The 22129-nt window shown below is 44.7% G+C and overlaps 1 protein-coding gene across 1 annotated transcript in view; it reads right to left on the bottom strand.

Moving 5' to 3' along the window:
- The window catches only part of ITGA1 (integrin subunit alpha 1), a 119298-nt gene that overhangs the window by 42428 nt on the left and 54741 nt on the right, over positions 1-22129 (bottom strand). Inside the window, exons 8-13 of the mRNA XM_077816830.1 lie at positions 21646-21796; positions 19120-19285; positions 12065-12138; positions 10250-10394; positions 9318-9460; positions 671-814 (exon numbers count right to left, since the gene is read on the bottom strand). Of these exons, the coding sequence (XP_077672956.1) occupies positions 671-814; positions 9318-9460; positions 10250-10394; positions 12065-12138; positions 19120-19285; positions 21646-21796 (823 nt within the window). The remainder of the gene's footprint in view (positions 1-670; positions 815-9317; positions 9461-10249; positions 10395-12064; positions 12139-19119; positions 19286-21645; positions 21797-22129) is intronic.

The following is a 22129-nucleotide window of genomic DNA, read 5'->3' as shown; positions in this document are numbered from 1 at the left end:
GGACACTTTGATTCATAATTAAAACTGCCTTAATTTGATTTAGCTTAAGGTAAAGGCCATTTAACTTCTGATTCAGAGTGTCCACAAAGAGGCTTAATGTGGTTTAACTAATAATCCACTTCAACCATTAATTTAGATTAATTTCCCTGACTGTTCCCATGTGGACAAGCCCAGAGTCAAACAGGAAGTATGTGGCAGAGCAAGGAACTGAACCCATTCTCCCCCGACCCAGACTAGCACTCTAACCATCCTTCCTCTTTAAGCAGGAAGACCCAACAAGTTCCATCCGCACTGCAGTTGTAACTAACTCAGGAAACCCAGGTACAGCAAGGTTTTCCCCTAATTTGTTGACAACACAGATGAAAGTTGTAGTATGAATGGGGGCTGAACTCAGTTTTCACCCAGGTCTATTAAGGATACATTTCTTAGCCATATAAAATATTACGTTAGATTCCCTGGAACTACTCTGTATTATGTGCTGGTAATTTAACTAGATTTGTCATTAAAAAATATTTTCCATTCTGCTCTTTTTGTAGGCCACCTCCCTCACCTTCTGTCATTTGAGTATCTCCAAGTCAAGGTTTTAATCAAATTATTTGTTCAAATAAGGGATCCACAGAAACTAATGAGCATATCCCTTTTCCCCAGCCAATAACTGTATCGCTGTTACCTTGTTCAAAGAATACACATACACTTTTCCTTGTTCCTCTTTTTCAGTTCCCATGTACATAGGAGCTCCAACTAGCAAAATGTCTGTAAATGAGTCTTTATTGATGTCAACTGTAGTAATAACACTCCCAAAGTATGACCCAATCTGCAATAAAAACATATGACATATTTATTATAGGCGAGACTGATAGTACTGCCTAATATTACGGAGGCTCAACATTTCCCATTATAAGACCATGTTTTCAGTTGCATATATCTTTGTGAGACATTAACCATTTGGGCTGAAATTTTACAACTGAGGTTTCTGCCTTAAGTTGCATTTTCTGGAAAATTTCAGCCAAAATGGTTCACCAATTTCTGAGAATCAGACTAGAAAAAAATGTTTTTTTCCCTTTAGAAAAATGTGGGGACCTTTTCCTTGAACTGCTTTAGCACTCCTCCCCCCCTTGCTTTGGGGGCAGGGAATTGACATTTGGCAGGGCGTGGTCTTTCTGTCAGGGATCTGTCTTTTGCTCTTCCCGTGAAAATCTGCTCAAATTTGGACAAGTTATAAGCCTTTGAAAAATATCCGTTTTTAGTTTTAGTAGAGAGTTAGAGTTTAGTGCTCTACCCTCCATAACTCCTACATGTGACCAGACTATGCATACACCATCCCCACAAGGAAAATGAGCATACTGAACCCCAGGATTATGGGGAGCAAAACCCGACTTTCCCTATAATTACTGCTTCTGCTGATGTGGACTGGGGTGCTCTGGAAGTGACAGCAAGGAGTCTGTCTCTCTGGTGCTCTCAGTGACCATCTCTGCTGGTCAGACAGTATGGAAGAGGAAGCTGTCTGACACAAATCCAGACGGCACAAAAGCCAGACTCAGGGGAAAGGAAAGGAGCAGATTAGAACAAGGAGCCTCGTGAGGCAGAAGAGAAAAAACTATGACTGGGAGTTGAGGGGAGAGTCTAGGATTTGTTGGGTAAGGAGGCTGTGCCTGGGAGCTGGTGTGGGGGGAGATGGAGGGGAGGCAGTGGTGAGCTGGAGCCGGTTCGCACCGGTTCGCTAGAACTGGTTGTTAAATTTAGAAGCCCTTTTAGAACCGGTTGTTCCGTGAGGGACAACCGGTTCTAAAACGGCTTCTAAATTTAACCAGCCAAAAGTGGCGCCTTAAGTGCTGACTCCATGGGTGCTCCAGCCCTGAAGCACCCAAGGGGAAAATTTGGTGGATGCAGAGCAGCCACCGGCAGCTCCCCACCCCACCCCTGGCCCCAGCTCACCTCCGCTCCACCTCCTCCCCTGAACGTGCCACCCCGCTCTGCTTCTCCGCCCCCCCAGGCTTCCTGTGAATCAGCTATTCACGCGGGAAGCTGGGGCAGGCTGAGAAGCAGGCTGCGGCTTCCTGCTCAGGCCCAGGGACGTGGAGGTGAGCTGGAGCAGGGGGGCATGAGGAGGGCCACCCGTGCCGCAGCAGGTAACCCGGGAGGGGCACGCAGAGAAACCACTCCCTGCCCTGGCTCACCTCCACCTCCCTGGGCCTGAGCGGGAAGCCGCCGCCTGCTTCTCAGCCCTCCCTGGCTTCCCGCTGAACAGCTGATTCGTGGGAAGCCGGGGGCGGGCAGAGAAGCAGAGCAGGGCGGTGCGTTCAGGGGAGGAGGTGGAGTAGAGGTGAGGTGAGCTGGGGCCGGGCGTGGGGCGGGGAGCTGCCGGTGGGTGCACCCACCAAATTTTCCCTGTGGGTGCTCCAGCCCTGGAGCACCCAGGGAGTCGGCGCCTAAAGAGCCACTTTTGATGTGATCAGTGGGGGAGCAGCCGCTCCTCCTGCTCCCCCCCCAGCTATGCTCCCCCGCCCCTAGGAGTCAGAGGGACCTGACGGATGCTTCCTGGGAGCTTCCCTAAGTAAGCACCTCTGGGATTCCTCACCTTACCCCCACTATGGTGGCCCACGAGACCCTCCTGCCCGGTTCTGGGGACAGGGGAGGGGGGTGGATGGGGCAGGAGTCCTGGGGGGGTGGGGTTGGGTAACGACCCCTTCGTGGGGTGAGGAGGGAACCCGTTGTTAAGTTTTTGGCAGCTCATCACTGAGGGGAGGCTGGCACTGCTTGGACAAGGAGACAGGGAGCCAGTGAGGAAAACTCTGTATGTGTGTGGGGGGATGGGGAGTGGGACTGGGAGCCAGTTGGGACAGGTTACCAAGATCAGATGTGGAGCTGGGAAGAGAAGGCAAGTGTGGTGCTGGTTTGACAAAGAATGGGAATAGCATGAGAAGTCTGAGGAGTGGAGACTGGGAAGGCAAGGAGAATGGGATGGGATGAGGAGCTAGGGGTGGGGGAAGAGTAAAGACTGGGACAGGTACAGGTGGGAGGGAACATGACAGAAAGGGTCAAGCTTGGGTAAGAAAACAGGCAGAAGGTTCTGTGACTACTAGAGTACACTCCCCTTCAAAGGCTGGAATGGAATGCAAGACTCTCGAGTCTCACCATTCCTCTGCTGTCAGCAAGTATCGATGATTCCCATTGGCAGTGTGTGTTCTCCTCCCTGCCTGGGGCTGCTCCACATAGAGGATGACAACCTACTATTGCTATCCTTTACTCCATTAGTTCAAGAAGCTGAGATCTGTGCAGTGGATCTAAAGGTCCCAACTCAGCAGATGAACCATGTGGATGTCGATATGATGCCATATGATGGAATTTCTGATGTTTCAGTTTGCTTTTTTAAATACCTAGGAAATTACGGAAAAAACCCCAACCTGATTAAAGGCTATTAATAAGATTGCAATGCCGAGCACTCAGAAGTTAGGAAATGCCAGAATTAGGGTTGCCTGTGCACCCTTAATTTGGCCCTCTTGTGCATTTGTATTTTGATATAGTCTTTAATTACACGACCACATACTAGTTTTTCCAGAGGACTCCTGCCTCATTCAGTGCACTGGATGGATCTGCTCTGAGGAAGGATCAGGGTTGTGTAGTGACCCCTCTTATTTGCTGCAGAAGTTGGAAGATGTGTAGTGAATGAGGCCAGGGATTACAGGGATGAGAAAGGAGTGTCTCATGGTTAAGTCTAAGATTTAATCACAGGTATTTTTAATAAAAATCATAGACAGGTCACAGGCAATAAACAAAAATTCACAGCCCATGACCTGTCCATGACTTGCACTATAAATACCCCTGACAAAATCTTAGGTTCTCTGTGGGGCTCCAGGGTGCTGCTGCTGCTCTGGGGGAAGGAGGGGCTCTGGGGCACCGCTGCTGCTCTGGAGTGGCAGGGGTGTGTGCTCGGGGCACCACTGGTGCTCTGGGGCAGGGGCGGGCGACCTGGGGCACAGCTAGTGCTTGTGGGTGGGGGTGGTCCAGGGCGCCACTGCTGCTTCAGGACCGCTGCTACTCCGGCAGCCCCTAGGGCCAGCTGCCTGGGGCTACCCAAGCAGTGGTCGGTGTGGCTGGCCCCAGGGCCGCCCAAGTAGTGTCTGCTGTGGCTGGCCCCCAGACTGCCCCAGCTGCTCGGGCGGCCCTGGGGTCAGCCACACCGGCTGCTGCAGAAGTCATGGAGGTCACAGGAAGTCACAGAATCTGTGATTTCCATGACCTCGGTGACAGACTTTCAGCCTTACTCATGGTTAAGGCAGTTGAATGAGGTCCTGGAGAATTGGGGTTTGAGTGATGTACAATAAATAAGATATGGGGCCACACACTGAATGAGAAGAAAACAAAATATTGAATAAAGAACGAGGAGTACTTGAGGCACCTTAGAGACTAACAAATTTATTTGGGCATAAGCTTTCATGGGCTAAAATCCACTTCATCAGATGCACCTACTACAGGACAGGCCCAACAAAAAAAGTAACAGAATGCCGCTAGCTGTCACCTTCAGCCCCCAACTAAAACCTCTCCAGCACATTATCAAGGATCTACATCCTGAAGGATGATCCCTCACTGTCACAGATCTTGGGAGACAGGCCAGTCCTCGTTTACAGACAGCCCCCCAACCTGAAGCAAACACTCACCAGCAGCCACACACCACACAACACAAACATTAACCCAGGAACCTATCCTTGCAACAAACCCCGTTGCCAACTCTGTCCACATATCTATTCAAGGGACACCATCACAGGACCTAATCACATCAGCCACACCATCAAGGGCTCGTTCACCTGCACATCTACCAATGTGATATATGCCATCATGTGCCAGCAATGCCCCTCTGCCATGTACATTGAACAAACCGGACAGTCTCTACACAAAAGAATAAATGGAAACAAATCAGACATCAAGAATTATAACATTCAAAAACCAGTCGGAGAACACTTCAACCTCCCTGGACACTCAATTACAGACCTAAAAGTCGCAATTCTTCAACAAAAAACCTTCAAAAACAGACTCCAATGAAAAACTGCAGAGCTGGAATTAACTTGCAAACTGAACACCATTAACTTAGGCTTGAATAAAGACTGGGAGTGGATGAGTCATTACACAAACTAAAAACTATTTCCCTGTGCTAATTTTTCCCCGTACTGTTACTCACACCTTCTTGTCAACTGTTTGAAATGGGCCATCCTGATTATCACTGCAAAAGTTTGTTTTCTCCTGCTGATAATAGCCCACTTAATTGATTAGTCTTGTTAGAGTTGGTATGGCAACCCCCATTTTTTCATGTTCTCTGTATATATATATAAAATCTCTTCCTACTGTATTTTCCACTGCATGCATCTGATGATGTGGGTTTTAGCCCATGAAAGCTTATGCCCAAATAAATTTGTTAGTCTATAAGGTGCCACAAGTACTGCTCATTCTTTTTGCTGATACCTGAAATTGTGAATCAAAGATACACTTAGACTCCAGCTTTATATTAATGTATAAGCTTTATAAATTTACCATAATCATAATAAAAGGTCATTGTGATGACACAGTATGAAATCTGGATGAGTGTTAAAAAGGTCTCTCCTGCCTTCAATATACAAACATCAAATTCTCAACCATATCCGCTGTTCTCAGGCATACTTGACAATGGCAGCAGTGAAACTGGTTGTGATTCCCTGGTCCCTGGCTGCCCAGTCCTGGTGGAAGTTAAAGCAGCAGGGGGGCTCTGTAACTTTCACCACTACTACAAGGTGCTGCAGAATTTGTACTAGTGGGGAGATCAAGTGTAGTGGAATTTAGCTCAATCACACCCCTGCTCTGCCCTGCCATACCCACTCCTCCCCAGGGATAGGCGTAGCAGCTGGTGTAGGAGGTGGCTATGCCACCTTCACTAGGTATACACTGGCTAAGATTCCCTGTACACGGGAAATTCTCCTGGGAAAATATCTGGTTGATTTAAGTTCATTTTGCGTTCCTTAGCAGATAGGAGAATCCTGTGAGCATGTTAACAGGTTATACTTTATGAAGTATTAGTATCAACCCATCCCTATGTGTAGAAAGAATAGTAAATATGGCAGGCAACCAGCTTGGCTTAACAGTGAAATCCTTGCTGATCTTAAACACGAAAAAGAAGCTTACAAGAAATGGAAGCTTGGACAAATGACCAGGAAGAAGTATAAAAATATTATTCAGGCATGCAGGAGTGAAATCAGGAAGGCCAAATCAAAACTGGAGTTGCAACTAGCAAGGGATGTTAAGAGTAACAAGAAGGGTTTCAACAGGTATGTTAGCAACAAGAAGGAGGTTGAGGAAAGTGTAGGCCCCTTACTGAATGGGGGAGGCAACCTAGTGACAGAGGATGTGGAAAAAGCTAATGTACTCAATGCTTTTTTTGCTTCTGTCTTCACGAACAAGGTCAGGATGAACGGACTATAAGGTGGATAGAAAGCTGGCTAGATCATTGGGCTCAACGGGTAGTGATCAATGGCTCCATGTCTAGTTGGCAACCATTATCAAGCAGAGTGCCCCAAGGGTCAGTCCTGGGGCCGGTTTTGTTCAATATCTTTATTAATGATCTGGAGGATGGTGTGGATCAGCAAGTTTCCAGATGACACTAAACCGGGAGGTGTGGTGGATACGTTGGAGGGCAGGGATAGGATACAGAGTGACCTAGACAAATTAGAGGATTGGGCCAAAAGAAATCTGATGAGGTTCAACAAGGACAAGTGCAAAGCCTGCACTTAGGATGGAAGAATCCCATGCACTGTGTGACAGGGTCGGGCCGGATGGCTACAGGAGAGTAATAGAAGGCAGATATATTAGCCCCAGGTTAAGTAGGTCCATTTTCCCTGGGTAAAGTAACAGGCAAGGTTCCAGAACAATCAGGAACCTTCTGGAGACCATTAAGAGAGGCTGACTAGAACACCTGCAGCAAATCGAGAAGCGGCTAGAATCAATTAAGGCAGGCTAATCAGGGCACCTGGGTTTAAAAAGGAGCTCACTTCACTTTGTGGTGCATGTGTAAGGAGCTGGGAGCAAGAGGCGCTAGGAGCTGAGAGTGAGAACGCAGACTGTTGGAGGACTGAGGAGTACAAGCATTATCAGACATCAGCAGGAAGGTCCTATGGTGAGGATAAAGCAGGTGTTGGGAGGAGGCCATGGGGAAGTAGCCCAGGGAGTTGTAGCTGTCGCACAGCTGTTCCAGGAGGCACTCTAGACAGCTGCATTCCACAGGGCCCTGGGCTGGAACCCGGAGTAGAGGGCAGGCCCGGGTTCCCCCCAAATCCTCCCAACTCCTGGTCAGACACAGGAGGAGTTGACCAGGACTGTGGGTTAAAGAAAACGTCCAAACTGAGGGCTACTATGAAGCTCCAAGGCGAGCAAATCTGCCAATAAGCACAAGACCCACCAAGGTAGAGGAGGAACTTTGTTACAACTGCTATAGACTAGGGACCGAGTGGCTAGACAGCAGTTCTGCAGAAAAGGACCTGGGGCAGTGGTGAGCTGGAGCCAGTTCGCACCGGTTCGCGCGAACTGGTTGTTAAATTTTGAAGCAGTTTTAGAACCAGTTGTTAAAAATTATTATGGCTCCCTGAGCTCCTGGCCGGGAAGGCTTCCCCAAACCCTCCCCTGCCTTCCCCCCCACCCCCACAGAGCCTCAGCATGCTACGCTGCCGGCACCAGCACTCTGGACCGCTCCTGGGCAGCTCTGCAGCTCCTTCCGCTTTGAGTGGCATGGTAAGAGGGTGGGGCTGCGAGCTCCAGCGGGCCAAGCGGCATCCATACACGCTGCCCTGAGCAGCATGGTAAGGGGGCTGGGCCGGGGCTGAGAGGAGGGGTTGGATAAGGGGCAGGGAGCGGTTGGAGGTGACAGAGGTTCTAGGGGAGTGGTCAGGGGACAGGGAATGGGGGAGGGAGGGTTGGGGAGGCGTAGGAGTTCCGGGGGTCTGTCAGGGTGGTGGTAGATGGGGTCTGGGCAATCAGGGGACAGGGAACGGGGCAAGTTGGATAACGGGTGGGGTCCTGGCAGGCAGTTAGGGTGGGGGGTCTTGGGAGGGGGTGGCTAGGGGACAAGGAGATGGGGGGGGTTAATGGGTTGTGGGTTCTGAGGGGGGCAGTCGGGGGCAGAAAGTGGGTGGGAGTCGGATAGGGGGCAGGGACAGGCTGTTTTGGGGGGGGCACACCCTTCACTACCGAGCATCCGATACAATTTTGCAACCCCAATGTGGCCCTCGGACCAAAAAGTTTGCCCACCCCTTGTCTAGTTTATTATTTTATTAACAGGGGTCGCACTTGCCTCATTCATTATGTTGATATGCGTTTAATAAAGCAATAATTTGTTTCTATTGTAATAAACATGTAAAAATGTTTTTTTTTTTTTTTTATTAAGTACGACTCCCAGTGACTCAATGCATTGCCACTTCTTATGGAGAAAGGTACAAAAAATACATACTGTGGCACTTCCCTTAAATCAGAACATTTTATAGGGAACCGGTTGTTAAGATTTTGGCAGCTCATCACTGCCTAGGGGTTACAGTGGACGAGAAGTTGGATATGAGTCAACAGTGTGTCCTTGTTGCCAAGAAGGCTAACGGCATTTTGGGCTGTATAAGTAGGAGCATTGCCAGCAGATCAAGGGACATGATCATTCCCCTCTATTTGGCATTGATGTGGCCTCATCTGGAGTACTGTGTCCAGTTTTGGGCCCCACACTACAAGAAGGGTGTGAAAAAATTGGAGAGAGTCCAGCAAAGGGCAACAAAAATGATTAGGGGGCTGGAGCACATGACTCATGAGGAGAGGCTGAGGGAACTGGGATTATTTAGTTTGCAGAAGAGAAGAATGATGGGGGATTTGATAGCTGCTTTCAACTACCTGAAAGGGGGTTCCAAAGAGGATGGATCTAGGCTGTTCTCAGTGGTACCAGATGACAGAACAAGGAGTAATGGTCTCAAGTTGCAGTGGGGAAGGTTTAGGTTGGATATTAGGAAAAACTTTTTCACTAGGAGGGTGGTGAAACACTGGAATGCATTACCTAGGGAGCTGGTGGAATCTCCTTCCTTAGAGGTTTTTAAGGTCAGGCTTGACAAAGCCCTGGCTGGGATGATTTAGTTGGGGATTGGTCCTGCTTTGAGCAGGGAGTTGAACTAGGTGACCTCCTGAGGTCCCTTCCAACCCTGATATTGTATGATTCTATGAATTTCCCTAAGATGCTTTTCTGATCCATAGTTTTCATTCAAATTACATTGTGAACAGATTTGTTTACTATATTCCACCTACATTTTAACTGTAAAACACATGCTTACTTGTTCTCCATTTAACCGCTGTAGTATTTTTACATCTCCTCCTACTATTTTGTAAATGATAACTTGGCCTGTGTGATTATAGCGAGGTTGACCAGCAATGTATAGCACATCTCCGGGTGTCAATGCTGAATTTACAGTGTATCCTAGGAGAAGTAAAATAATTCAAGATGTAACATTTACAGACTGCATCAGCAATAATTGCTGTGATTTAAAACCTTAAGGTCCAATACTGCAAAACCACATACAAGTGTAACTTTGTTTCCATGAGGCCATGCTAGCAGATGTGTATAAGGGTGTGTCTATGCAACCCACAGACCTTCTGGGTGTGGTGTTCTGTCCCACCAAGACCACTTAGAGTTAAATGAGTTTGCTCTACAGCCTTAGCTAACAGCCAGTTAGCCTTTAGCTCATGCAGTAGAGGCTCATGCACTAAGCTCCAGAGGTCCCTAGTTCAATCCCGACAACCAGGGTCTGTCAGTGTTACATCTACACTGCAGCTGAGAGCGAGCCTCATAGCCCAGGTAGAAGGACTTGTGCTACCTTGGATTCAACTCCCCTGGGTCTGAATTCAAGTGGTTAGCCACTCTGCTAGCATGTTAGCTTGAGCCAAACTAGCATGAGTCAATCTGCTCAGGCTGGGAAGCTTGCTTTCAGCTGCAGTCTAGAATGACCCAAAAGGTTTGGGTGTTTTGTGATCTACATTGACTGCAGAGTTATGGTCATATTGTGTCATCTAACTCGATTGGTCATACTCAGGTTCTAATATGATGAAATATTATAGTTTAGACATGCCTCTGGAGTCCAAATCTTCCTCACCACCTGGAAGCCAGGACTGTATTTTGTTAGGAATATCTTTTTGGAAGAGTTTTAGAGAGAACACACAAAATTCATAGGGGTTTCCGCAAAGTTTTCCGCAGGATCATTTCTCTTACCTAGATAAGCTGCAAGAGGTTCATTTCTTTCTGAAGACTTGTCACGAAATGTATCATTTCTTGGCATTAAAACCATACTGTTTTTTTGCATGACTACTGTCCCATTCCAGTCATATGCTCCAACTGCTCCAAGCATGATCCAGTCCTTACATTCAGAAAAAAAAACAAAACCATTGTTCTTTACAAGAGCCATAATCATCATCTCTAGATTTTCTTTGATATTCTTTGATTTTTGTTTCACATATACTTGCAATATTTAGCCTTGCATTTCATACATTAGTATGTTCCTCACAATCATAAAGTGAAGTCACTTTTCATCCCATTTTTATTAACAACTTTGGGCCAAAGGAGTAAAGGCAAAGTGGAATATGTCTTATTCCACTGGGGTATGCAGAGCCAGATAGCATAAGCAAGACAGCAAAAGTAGCCAGGGCAAGGCCAACTAGGAAATGCACTCATTTAATGCCATTCTTGGGTAGCCTCTTAGTACAGTGCTTCTACTGATCTCCAGATGGATTTTAAACCCCTTGGGATGGGTCTGCTGATCTTTTGTGCCTGTAGGAGTCAGTCTGGCCTTCCAGAAAAAGTAAAGGTGTCCCATTTCCAGTCTGCTGAAATATCAACAAATCCATTCCTTCAACGAGGTTCTGATCTTGGCAGTTTGTCCCTTTGGCTACTGCAACCATATACAATACCAAATGGATCTTAAGCCTTCCTCTGGCTGGTAGTCTGGATAATATCTGTGTGTAAGGGCTAATAATCTCTCTGAATCATAATTACCATGTTATATTTTATATCCCTCCATGTAAAAGTGGAGAGATTGTATTTCTGAAACAGTATTTGTGCAAGGTCAAATGAAACAAAGTCTGTTGCTCAGGTTTTCATCAATGCTAAACTCTAACTGCATTCAAACCTGTGGGGGAGGCCTTTTCACATGGGCCAGTTCATCTCTGATGAACTGCCCAGTTCATTCCCTCTCTCTTTGTGTTGTTTTCCTTTGCCTCTATTTTTTTTCTTAGGGTGGAGGTCTTTCCATCCTTTGGGCCTAGTATTTAATTAACATATTAATTTTGTACATTGTCTAGATCATCACAATGGGCACATTATTATTTTCTAAAATAAATAAAGAGTTAATGATTTCTGGTTACTACAGTTTTCAGCTTGCGGGGGGAGAGATAGTTCAGTGGTTTGAGCATTGGCCTGCTAAACCCAGGGTTGTGAGTTCAATCCTTGAGGGGGCCATTTAGGGTTCTGGGGCAGAAATTGGGGATAGGTCCTGCTTTGAGCAGGCGATTAGACTAGATGACCTCCTGAGGTCCCTTCCAACCCTGATATTCTGTGATTCAGTACCCTGCACTGATGTTCCATTAATATTTACCACTTAGAATTTATGTATTTGAAATAGTCAATGTATTAAAAAAATGCTATACCTCTAGTAATACAGAACTTATACATTTCAGTATTTTATAGTTAAAACTGTCATTTAATAATATGAAATCTTTCCAAGAGATGGCATAAAAACCTCTTACTTTTAAAATACAGTAACAACAATTTGCATTTATAGAAAATCATTTGCTGATGCCACAGTGCTATGTGAGCATTAATTAATTTAGATTCACAAAACTTATTCTTATAAATATTTTTCTATTCATTTTACAAATGACTGAGTTATTGAGAGCTTCAAAATGTGATACAGCAAACCAGTAACAAAATTGTGGACAGAATTCAGGAATCCTAATTCCAGATCCATGCATTAACCAATAAACAGCTGCTTCCCTTCTAAAAACAATTTCTACATCTAAACAGTCAATTTACCTGGGAATAATGAGCACTGAAGCCAGCTTGAGACATTTCCATTTCAAACGAGGCTGCCAGCTGGTCTGTTGTAGCTATCAAACAGGACATTTGAAATTTTAAACATGTTATGGGTTTCAGTATAAAATAATGAAAACTCTGACCTGAGTTGATGGTGAGATGATGCAATTAACTAGATTGTTCACTAAACACAGTTTACTGTGCATCATTATTTAATGAACATTACAGACTTAATGGCCTGGGTAATTAGTGTTACTGTTAAGAACAAGAAGCTGTTTCCACTCTACTGCATTATATCCATTCTAACTTATTGTATTATCATTTGTTATAAAATAATGTTTGGACTGACCTCAGCCCAACGGTAAATATGTCTGGTATGTCTGATCAAAACTGATCCAGCCATTTTTCACTTGAGCTAAGTAACCAGTAAAACCCCTATTTGTGCAACCTTTGTTTTGCTCTCAAATACTCAAAAATGGTAGGCAGCTTTAATGAAAATGTAGCAAAGTTGCCACCTCAGTGCACCCCTTGTGGCCAGATATAGTAATGCAGAAACACTGCCTCATTTTCCCCAGTGTCTACTCTGGCCAGACCATTTTAGCTAACACCTTCCAGGGCCTCTGAGCCTGTTACCAAAATCCTAAAAAATATGAAAAGTAGGGCTGTCAAGAGATTAAAAAAATTAATCGTGATTAATGGCACAATTAAAAACATTAAGCATGATTGATCCTGCGATTAAACGACTAATAATTCACCTCATACAAGTACTGTAGTGCAATCTCTTTATCATGAAAGTTGAACTTACAAATGGAGAATTATGTACAAAAAATAACTGCATTCAAAAATAAAATAATATAAAACTTTAGAGCCTAGTGGCTTTAGAGCCACTCAGTCCTATTTCTTGTACAGCCAGTTACTCAGACAAACAAGTTTGTTTACATTTGCAGGGGATAATGCTGCCTGCTTCTTGTTTACAATGTCATCTGAAAGTGAGAACAGGTGTTTGTATAGCACTGTTATAGCCAGCGGCACAATATATTTACATGCCAGGTATGTTAAAGATTCATATGTCCCTTCATGCTTCAACCACCATTCCAGAGGACATGCGTCCATGCTGATGACGGGTTCTGCTAGATAACAATCCAAAGCAGAGCGGACCGACGCATGTTCATTTTCAACATCTGTGTCAGATAACACCAGCAGAAGGTTGATTTTCCTTTTTGATGGTTCGGGTTCTGTGGTTTCCCCATCAGAGCATTGTGCTTTTAAAACTTCTGAAAACATGCTTCGCGCTTCATCCCTCTCAGATTTTGGAAGGCACTTCAGATTCTTAAACCTTGGGTTGAGTGTCGTAGCTATCTTTTTAGAAATCTCACAGTGGTACCTTTTTTGCATTTTGTCAAATCTGCTGTGAAAGTGTTCTTAAAATGAATAACATGCTGGCTCATCATCTGAGACTGCTATAACATGAAATATATGGCAGAATGTGGATAAAACAGCAGGAAACATACAATTCTACCCAAAGGAGTTCAGTCATAAATGTAATTAATGCATTTTTTTTTAACGAGCATCGTCAGCATGTAAGCATGTCCTCTGGAATGGTGGCCGAAACATGAAGAGATGTATGAATGTTGAGCATACCTGGCATGTAACTACCTTGCAATGCCTGCTATGAAAGTGCCATGCAAATGCCTGTTCTCACTTTCAGGTGATACTGTAAATAAGAAGCAGGCAGCATTATCTCTCATAAATGTAAACAAACTTATTTCTCGTAGCGATTAGCTGAACAAGAAGTAGGACTTTGTGGACTTGGAGGCTCTAAAGTTTTACAATTATTTTGTTTTTGAGTGCAGTTATGTCACAAAAAAATCTACATTTGTAAGTTGCACTTTCACGATACAGCTATTGCATTATAGTACTTTCATGAGGTGAATTGAAAAATACTATTTCTTTTGTTTATCATTTTTACAGTGCAAATATTTGTAATAAAAATAATAATATAAAGTGAGCACTGTACACTTGCATTCCGTGTTGCAATAGAAATCAATATATTTGAAAATATAGAAAAACATCCAAAACTATTTAATACTTTTCAATTGGCATTCTATTTAACAGTGTGATTAAAACTGCGATTAATCTCAATTAATTTTTTTGAGTTAATCGCATGCATTAACTGTGATTAATCGACAGCCCTAATGAAAAGCAACCAGTCCTTCAGCCCAGCCAGGCTCAGTAACCCACCTATTCCTCAGTTTCTACCATTTTCACCACACCTTTCTGCAGGTTCCTGTGTCTCAAACACCACCACTGTCTAGGGGTTAGTACGCTCCTCCCCTTGCTAGCAGTTCAGATAGGCTGCAGCTCATCAGGGTTCCTGTCTCCAGGCAGGCTCCTTGCCTTCCACAGGACAGTCTGTCTGTACCACTTTCCCCATCAGCCTCTAATTGTTGGGCTTCCCCCTTTTAAACTCTCCTTTTAAGCTTAACGGCCAAATAAGATGTGATAGGGTATGGCTAGTTAAGCCTCAGATTGCCAATTAACCCCTTCCAGCCAGGGACAGTGTTTATATGCCCTGTCAGAAAGGAATAATTAATGTTAGAGCCATGTGAACCTTGCACACCAAAACCCCCACTAAAAGATTCACTGAGCTTCAGGCAAGACTTGGCTGACCTGGCTTCAGACAAGGGCTGGGAACCTTATTCTTTTCCAACAAGCTACAAGAACACCCCACTCTTTCTTTTAGATGGCTTTGGAAAAGGAGCTAATCTGGTGGCCTGGTATGGTACAGCATCTTTTCAAAAGATTCAGGAGGCAGCCAACTGGCCTCACCTTAATTTTCGGGGGACTGCTGTCAATCTAGCTCCTGTTACCTGGAGTGTTAGGGGACTGGCAAAGTAGTCTTCCTCACTCTGAGAAGCATACCAAATATCTTCAGTGGAATAAATAGTCTGTCTGGTCCCACTTTCATCAATGGCAGGATTAGAAAGGCTCCCTGGCCCAATGCTACATTCAGCTCATATCTTTACTTCATTCCATGGGTTGATAAATCCCAGAGAACAACCCATGGTAACAGAGGAAAAGGGGTTGTAAAACATACCTTGAGGTTTGCTTGGCAAGAACCTTCTGTTTGCCTGTAGTCTGAGAACCTTAACTCCAGGTAAACCTCAAAGAATGTGAAACAAACCCCTTTGTAAGAAACCATTGCCTCATGCATATTTAGTCACCAAAGGCATCAGAGGAAGTTCAGCCTGTGAAGTTCAGTACATAAAACCCAGGTGTCCATCACTTGAGCAAAAGGAGTAATTTTTTTTGTCAACAATAAACTATTAATTGTTGTGGTCAGCCACTAGAGGGAGACATGATCATGGCCACTCAGGCAATGTATTATACGAGCAGACACAGCCCCATAGATGCACAAGACCTAATTATTGTACTTAGTCTGAGAAAAATAGGTAATGTTTAAAAGCAGAAAATTCTAACGTTACATATTGGCTGATATTTAATATTTACCATGGGCAGCCTTAAACTCCCCATTCCGGCCTCTCTGAAGCCAGTTGTGTAAAGTGGGATCCTCCTGTTATACTGTAGATGACAATATTACAGTTACCGCTGTGAATACAGATTAGAGAATGGTGCCCACTCTAATTTTCCATTTTTTTTTAAACTGCGAAACATTCTAAAGATGTCTTGTGCAAAAAACACTTCTGCCAACCTAAAGTTTGGGTAAAACAGAAAACCACAGCCCATGCCATGAGATTTAGAGTCATATGAAAAAGATTATGTATAAAAATTCATTTTCTGGCACAGAATTGAATTGTGCAGTGTTACTTGGCTTTGGTTTTTGCACTCTCTCTCTGTTTTTTTCCTTTGTAGGTTTTTTTAAACAAACAACCCCCCGCCCCCCAGGAAATAAAATGTAAGATTTATGTTAATATGATGCTGGTTAGACTTAGAATTGAAACACATTAAAGTCAGGCACTTCAACATGAAGTTTCATGCTGTGCTGCAGAAGATAACTCAACCATCTTGAGCACAGTTAGCAAACACTTTCTAGCCAGCACCAAAACCATGAAGCTGTGTTTGACACAGGGAAGCTTCCCAAGGGCAAGGACAAAGTGAATCCTTCCCCTCCCCTAGCAATATTGTGTCCATGGTTGATACTGCAGCTCTGAGACCGGAATAACTCCAGCTGTGTCTTCGGCTCTGTGTGAGGCAATGACTACAGAATCCACAATCCACCTTGCCTAGCCCCAACACAGATTACATTGCACATTGGTACACAGGGGTTCCCACAGAGCTGGGCTCCTTAGTGCACATTCTGCTGCCTCTGAGCAGCTGGACAGCACTGCTTCTGCTGAGGCTGGGGAACTCCCACACCAAGGAAGAGGGGCAGGATTTTATACTTCCTCCAACCCCACAAGTGGCTCAGTCAATGTTACTGTAGAACCTTGGTCCATACCCTCAGCACCGAGTCCAGCTTCCCTAAAGGGGCAGACAAAGACTTCCCTGGTGCAGATGGCATAGAGCATAGCCAGCTCCACTCCACCCATCTCTCAGGGAGGAAAACGCAGCACAACCAGTGCTCTGTCTTACTCTTAGGGGGTGTGGTGAAGTCCTAATGGGACTTTGGCAGCTGATGTAACTCAGAACAGGCCTTGGGTTTCAGCCCCTGACCAGCACAGAATCAGTGGGTTGGAAAGGATTTTCAGAGCCACCTTCCTTCCCATCTCTCTAGCTGCACAAAACATAAGCCCAGCTCAGCTGAGGATTGATTCAATTTTTCAATTCCTGACTTCTCTATGTTTACATTATTAACCTTAATTTTGCCTGAACATCATTTTTGCATGCAAGAGAAAGCTTATTTTTCCTGTGTCAAACAGGAGCTTATTTTAAAAAGTCCTTTTGTATGAATTTGAAAACATTTAGTACCTTGATCAAATGTACTTGAAATTAGAAAATTGCTGGAGAAAAGGCTACATTTTTTTTGAGGTATGTAACAACATATGGTATTTTTCTTTGTTTAGCTAAACCTTTGTCTTTTGAAGGCCACTATTTCACCTTCCTCAAATAAACGAAGTTCAAAAGTGAGAAAATTAGAAGTCTTCAAAAGCCAAGAAAGGAAAACAAGAAAATATAACATTTAATCGAAAGAAGCTGTCTAATATTTTTAAACAATCCAGTTAAAAATATTGGTACTTTATCCAGATAAATGCTTTAATAATAACAAGCTGTCTAAATGTGTCTAAATAGTGGAATTCTAATTTAAATGTTTTTATAAATTATTTCTTATATTTATATTATTTCTTGACATTCAAGTTAACAGTATCTTTTGGTCTAGCCATAAACAATCCCATTCCAATTATTTGGAAAGTTGAGATATTGAAATGTGAAGTATATGCAGATGTCTTCCCTGCATGGCAATGTAATCCTTTTGAAAAGTGGCTATAATTTAAGATGAAGAAACAACTTGGTGTTCTGTTACTAGCCACACACTTGAAACACAATATTGACTCATTGGAATAGAGGATGTGGGCTGATTTGGATGGCGGATGTGGCAGCCATTAATACACAAAGATCTTCTCTATTAAAAATTTGGACTCCATGAACATTTCCAAAAGGAAAGAATAGTTTGGTGCAGCTCTACCTCCTTGGCCAACTATCTTGTGTGGCAAAGTAATGTTATAATTAAGGCTACCTTTGAGTCACGTATTTTTAGTAAAAGTCATGGACAGGTCACGGGCAGTAAACAAAAATTCTCAACCTGTGACCTGTCCTTGACTTGTACTATATACCCTTGACTAAACCTTGCGGGGGGGGGGGGGGGGGAGAGGTGGCCTGGGGGGCATCTCAGGGGCACTGTGGGTGATGGGGGAGGGTGGCCCGTGACCCCTGCTGGTACTGGCAGGGGGTCGGGGGGGAGGGACGGCATGGCCTGGAACCCCCACTGGTGCTGTGGGGAGCAGTTGTTGGGGCTGACAGGCTCCCTGCCTGGCTCTGCACCTCCCCGGAAGTGGCGACATCACCCTCCCTCAGCTCCTAGGTGGAGGTGTGGCCAGGCAGCTCTGCGCACTGCCTCTGCTCCGAGCACTGGTTCCGCAGCTCCCATTGGCCAGGAACCGTGGCCAATGGGAGCTGCGGGTGCAGTGCCTACAGGTGAAGGCAGCGTGGAGAGCTGCCTGGCCATGCCTCCGCCTAGGAGCTGAGGAATGTCGCTGCTTCCGGGGAGCCTCCCCGAGGTAAGCGCCACCCAGAGCCCTCACCCCCTCCCACGGCCCAACCCCCAGCCCTGAGCCCCCTCCCACACCCAAACTCCTGCTGCTGCTGTGGGGGGTGGGGCATGGCCCAAGACTGCCCCAGCAGTGGCTGGTGCGGCTGGCCCTGGAGCAGCCTGAGCAACACCGGCTGCTGCAGAAGTACCAGAGCTCCCGGAAAGTCATGAAATCTGTGACTTCCATGACCTCCATGACAAACTCACAGCCTTAGTTATAATCAATAACTAACCAACATTTAGGAAGTAGTCACATACTACTGTGGGGAGGGGCACTGCAGAAAAATGTAGGATAGACAGACATGGTGAAATTTTTCACCCTTTAAATCAAAATGCACTCCTTTCCCAATAGTTTCCAAAAATCACCTTGTCTCAGCAAACACCAATGAAATGTAAAATGAGACCAGGAGAAATTTAGAGATCCATTGTGTCTTGTATTATCTTTAACACTTCAAACTCCAGGTAAAGTTTCAAATAAATAAATAAATAAATATAGGAGGAAGAGATTTGGTACTGTTGCTGTGTTACCACGATGGTGCCTAATAGAGTGACCTTCTTTACTTTTTCCAGCCTACTGTCTCCATCTACTCAGCCTCGGAGCATAACATTTCACATCATCTACCCTCTCTGATATGTATTGCAAGACAGCTGTATGACCAGCATGTTAAAAAATGAACATATAATGTATTGTACTTTACCCAGTACAGTACATCCCCAAGAGTAGGTGATCCATTATTTACTTCAATCATAATGCAAGGATACATTAAAATTTAAAGAAATTTCATACCTTCTAGGGCAAATATTCTCTCTCCAAGTGCTTCAACAATAGTAAGAAGAGCTAATTCATCTGAGACATTGAAGAAATGCTTTTCAGTAGGTTCACTTGCAATTGATTTTATTTCCTCCACAAATTTCTCTGTACTTAAATTTCCTCTGTTGTAGCTACCAAGAATCTAAGGCAATAAAAAAATGTCTAGAATATATTTTACAAATTATATTTTAAAGACACATTTTAGGCAGATTGTCAGTGCATACTGGGAAATATTACCGTAGCTTAATTCAATCCACTTAACACTAGCCCTACAGTGTCAGAAAAGCACTTTTGTTAATATGAGATCATGAATATTAACTTTAAAGTTTGTCTAGAAGTTGACGCAAACTCTCGTGTTCCCTTCAAAAAAACAGATTCTCACAAACATCAAATTTAAGGGAAATATATATATATATCCGTAAACCTCCATTGAAGTGTGAATTTAGAGTGGGGCGTTCAAAAAAGCTCAACATGGCACTAACTCTGTTCCCACTGATATCTTCAAGGAGTACACAGTTATGTAGGGTGACGAAACATCCCGTTTTTAAAGGGACAATCCCGTATTTAAGACCTCCTGCAGGTGTCCTGAGTTTTTCTTGAAAACTGGCAAATTGTCCCATATTTTATGTCTCTCCCTCTCCCCCCCATATCAGCACTGGCGGGTCCTGCTGCTGGCCAGATCCCTTCTCGCGAGCCGCCCGCCCACCAGTGGTGATTGAGGGGGTGGTCCAGTAGCTGACGATGGGGGCGGGCGTGTGCAAGGCTGGTGGAGGGACGAAGATGCAGTGTGCAGGGCTGGCCGCTCCCTCTGCTGGTCCATCAGCACAGCACCTGCTGCATGCCAGCTCTCAGCCAGCAAGGCCCCACCCCCCCGTCCTGGTTCCAGACAGCAGTGGCTGTGCATTGAGAGCTGCGGTGGCTGGTGAGTGTAAGCAGGTGCCACATGGCAGCGGGTTACATGACGCCTCTGCTGCCCACCCATCGGCCTTTTACGTGCCCCACCTCTCACTGTCCTCTCCCTGCTTCGCCCCATCATCTCTCCCAGCCTTGCTGCTCCTCCATATCCTCCCCGGAGGGACACATCCCGCTCCCAGCTGTGCAGAGAACCAGCCCCTGGTCGGACTGTTCAGCTCACCAACAGCCTGGCCAGCAGGCTCCTTCCTTCCCCCACTGCCTCTGGCTGAGCCAGCACCCTGGAAAAGCCCAAGACCCTCTGGCCTGTGGTGCTGGCCAGGAGGAGCCAAGCCCTGCATGTGCCAAAGCCCCACCTAGTGCTGGCACAGGGAAGCTTCTCTGCCCCTCAGCTAAGTTCTGGAGTGGTGGTGAGGGAAGTGATTTCCAGCCTCTTTGTGCCCCGACCCTGCAGGCTTCAGAGCAGCACCCCCAGGCTGGGGGCTTAGCACTCTCTTCATCCACCCTCCCCCGACCCTGGGTCCTGTCCTGTCCACAGGGAGCATGGGGTTTCTCCATCCCCTAGGCACCCTCCTTAACTTCCTTAATTCATGGGGATTCAGATAGAGACCTGAATTTTGCTACAGCCCGTCAATAACTATGACATTTCAGCTCCACATGGGATTTTTAATTTGGTGAACTCTTGCTTAATGAAGGAAACCATCACCAAAGCCTCATGTGTTACCACCTGCCACTATTAAAATACTGGCAGCCTAAAACCAAATATTGTTTCCTCCTTTAAAACCTGTGATTTGTGCCATTTAGTTACACTGATGTTTAATATTTAAACAATTAGTAGTGAGCTGCTTGGCCTTGCAGGAACAGTACTTCCTGATAGTATTGTTCATGACTGGGGGTAGCAGGGAAATAGATTCTTGGATCTGGCAGTTATCTGCTCTGCTTACAAAACCTTGGAAGCAATACAATTGTGGTGTTCCTGTTAGGAGCAGTAAAGAGAAATGTGATCCTGAAGAGGGATTAAAAATAAACTTTCTAAAAAAATCAACTAGTTAAATATGGGACTAATTCTAATGTATAGTTACAGTAGATAGTTCACACACAAAAATATTTAAGGACCTTATGCTTCTCTGCGTAGGTTATTTTCACATAGGGAATAAAATCTCAAATTTCATCTTCATTCTCTCCCGGTTTATAGGGTTTGCCCCCCTTCATGAGAGAGGGAGCTTCAATATCCTAATTGCAAATATCAATGAGAAATAAAATGATTAAAAACCTGATAGAGTCTCTTAAGAAGTTGCTGGATGATTCAGACTGATCCACTCAATTCACTTTTGCTCTTAACAAATAGATTACACAGACACAGACTCAGACACACACACACACAGAGGATGAATTGATCGGCTTTTTCTGATGTATTATAAAATTTGAAAGATGTATTTTATGTTCTTTAAGTTTCTCTTATTTCCCCCTCTCTCTTGAGCAATTATAGCTCCATAAAGATGCTGTGAAATAAACTTTTTAACAGGCATTACAATTTAAAAGATGAAAAATGCTTTTAAGATCTAAATTTCCCTGTATCATTTCACTTACAGCAATAGAAAATCTCTGAATGTTTTCATGTTTACAGTCCTTAATCACGTCTGCTAATTTGTAGCTGTCGTGTGATTCCCCGTCAGTCACAATAACCATTACTTTCTTTACTCCTCTTCGTGCACCCCGAGCCTCAGTGAACGCCTCTTTCCTTTAGGGAAACACACAGAGAACACAGAAAAGCAAAACACCACTCTGATTTCACAGAATTTTTAAAAAATGGATCAGAGACTAAACTACTTGCGATCAACCAATAAACAGAAGGGAAACATAAATGCTTAATCTGATCAAATGTTAAAATCTCACCCCTACATTCTTTTCTCTTTCTTTTATGTGTACTGTGATCTCTGTCTCTTTCAGTTACCTCACAGCCTAGCCTGATGGATTTACAGTGCTGATCAAACAGCTGTCCACATCAGTTGTATGAGTGTCCGATTTTGCATTTACTGTCTATCCAGCAGAAGCCAGAATTCATGTCTTGTGG

The sequence above is a fragment of the Eretmochelys imbricata genome, chromosome 5, assembly GCF_965152235.1.
Source record: "Eretmochelys imbricata isolate rEreImb1 chromosome 5, rEreImb1.hap1, whole genome shotgun sequence".
Taxonomy (NCBI): Eukaryota; Metazoa; Chordata; order Testudines; family Cheloniidae; genus Eretmochelys; species Eretmochelys imbricata.
The sequence above is the reverse complement of the archived record's forward strand: the minus strand, read 5'-3'. Positions and strand labels throughout refer to the sequence as shown.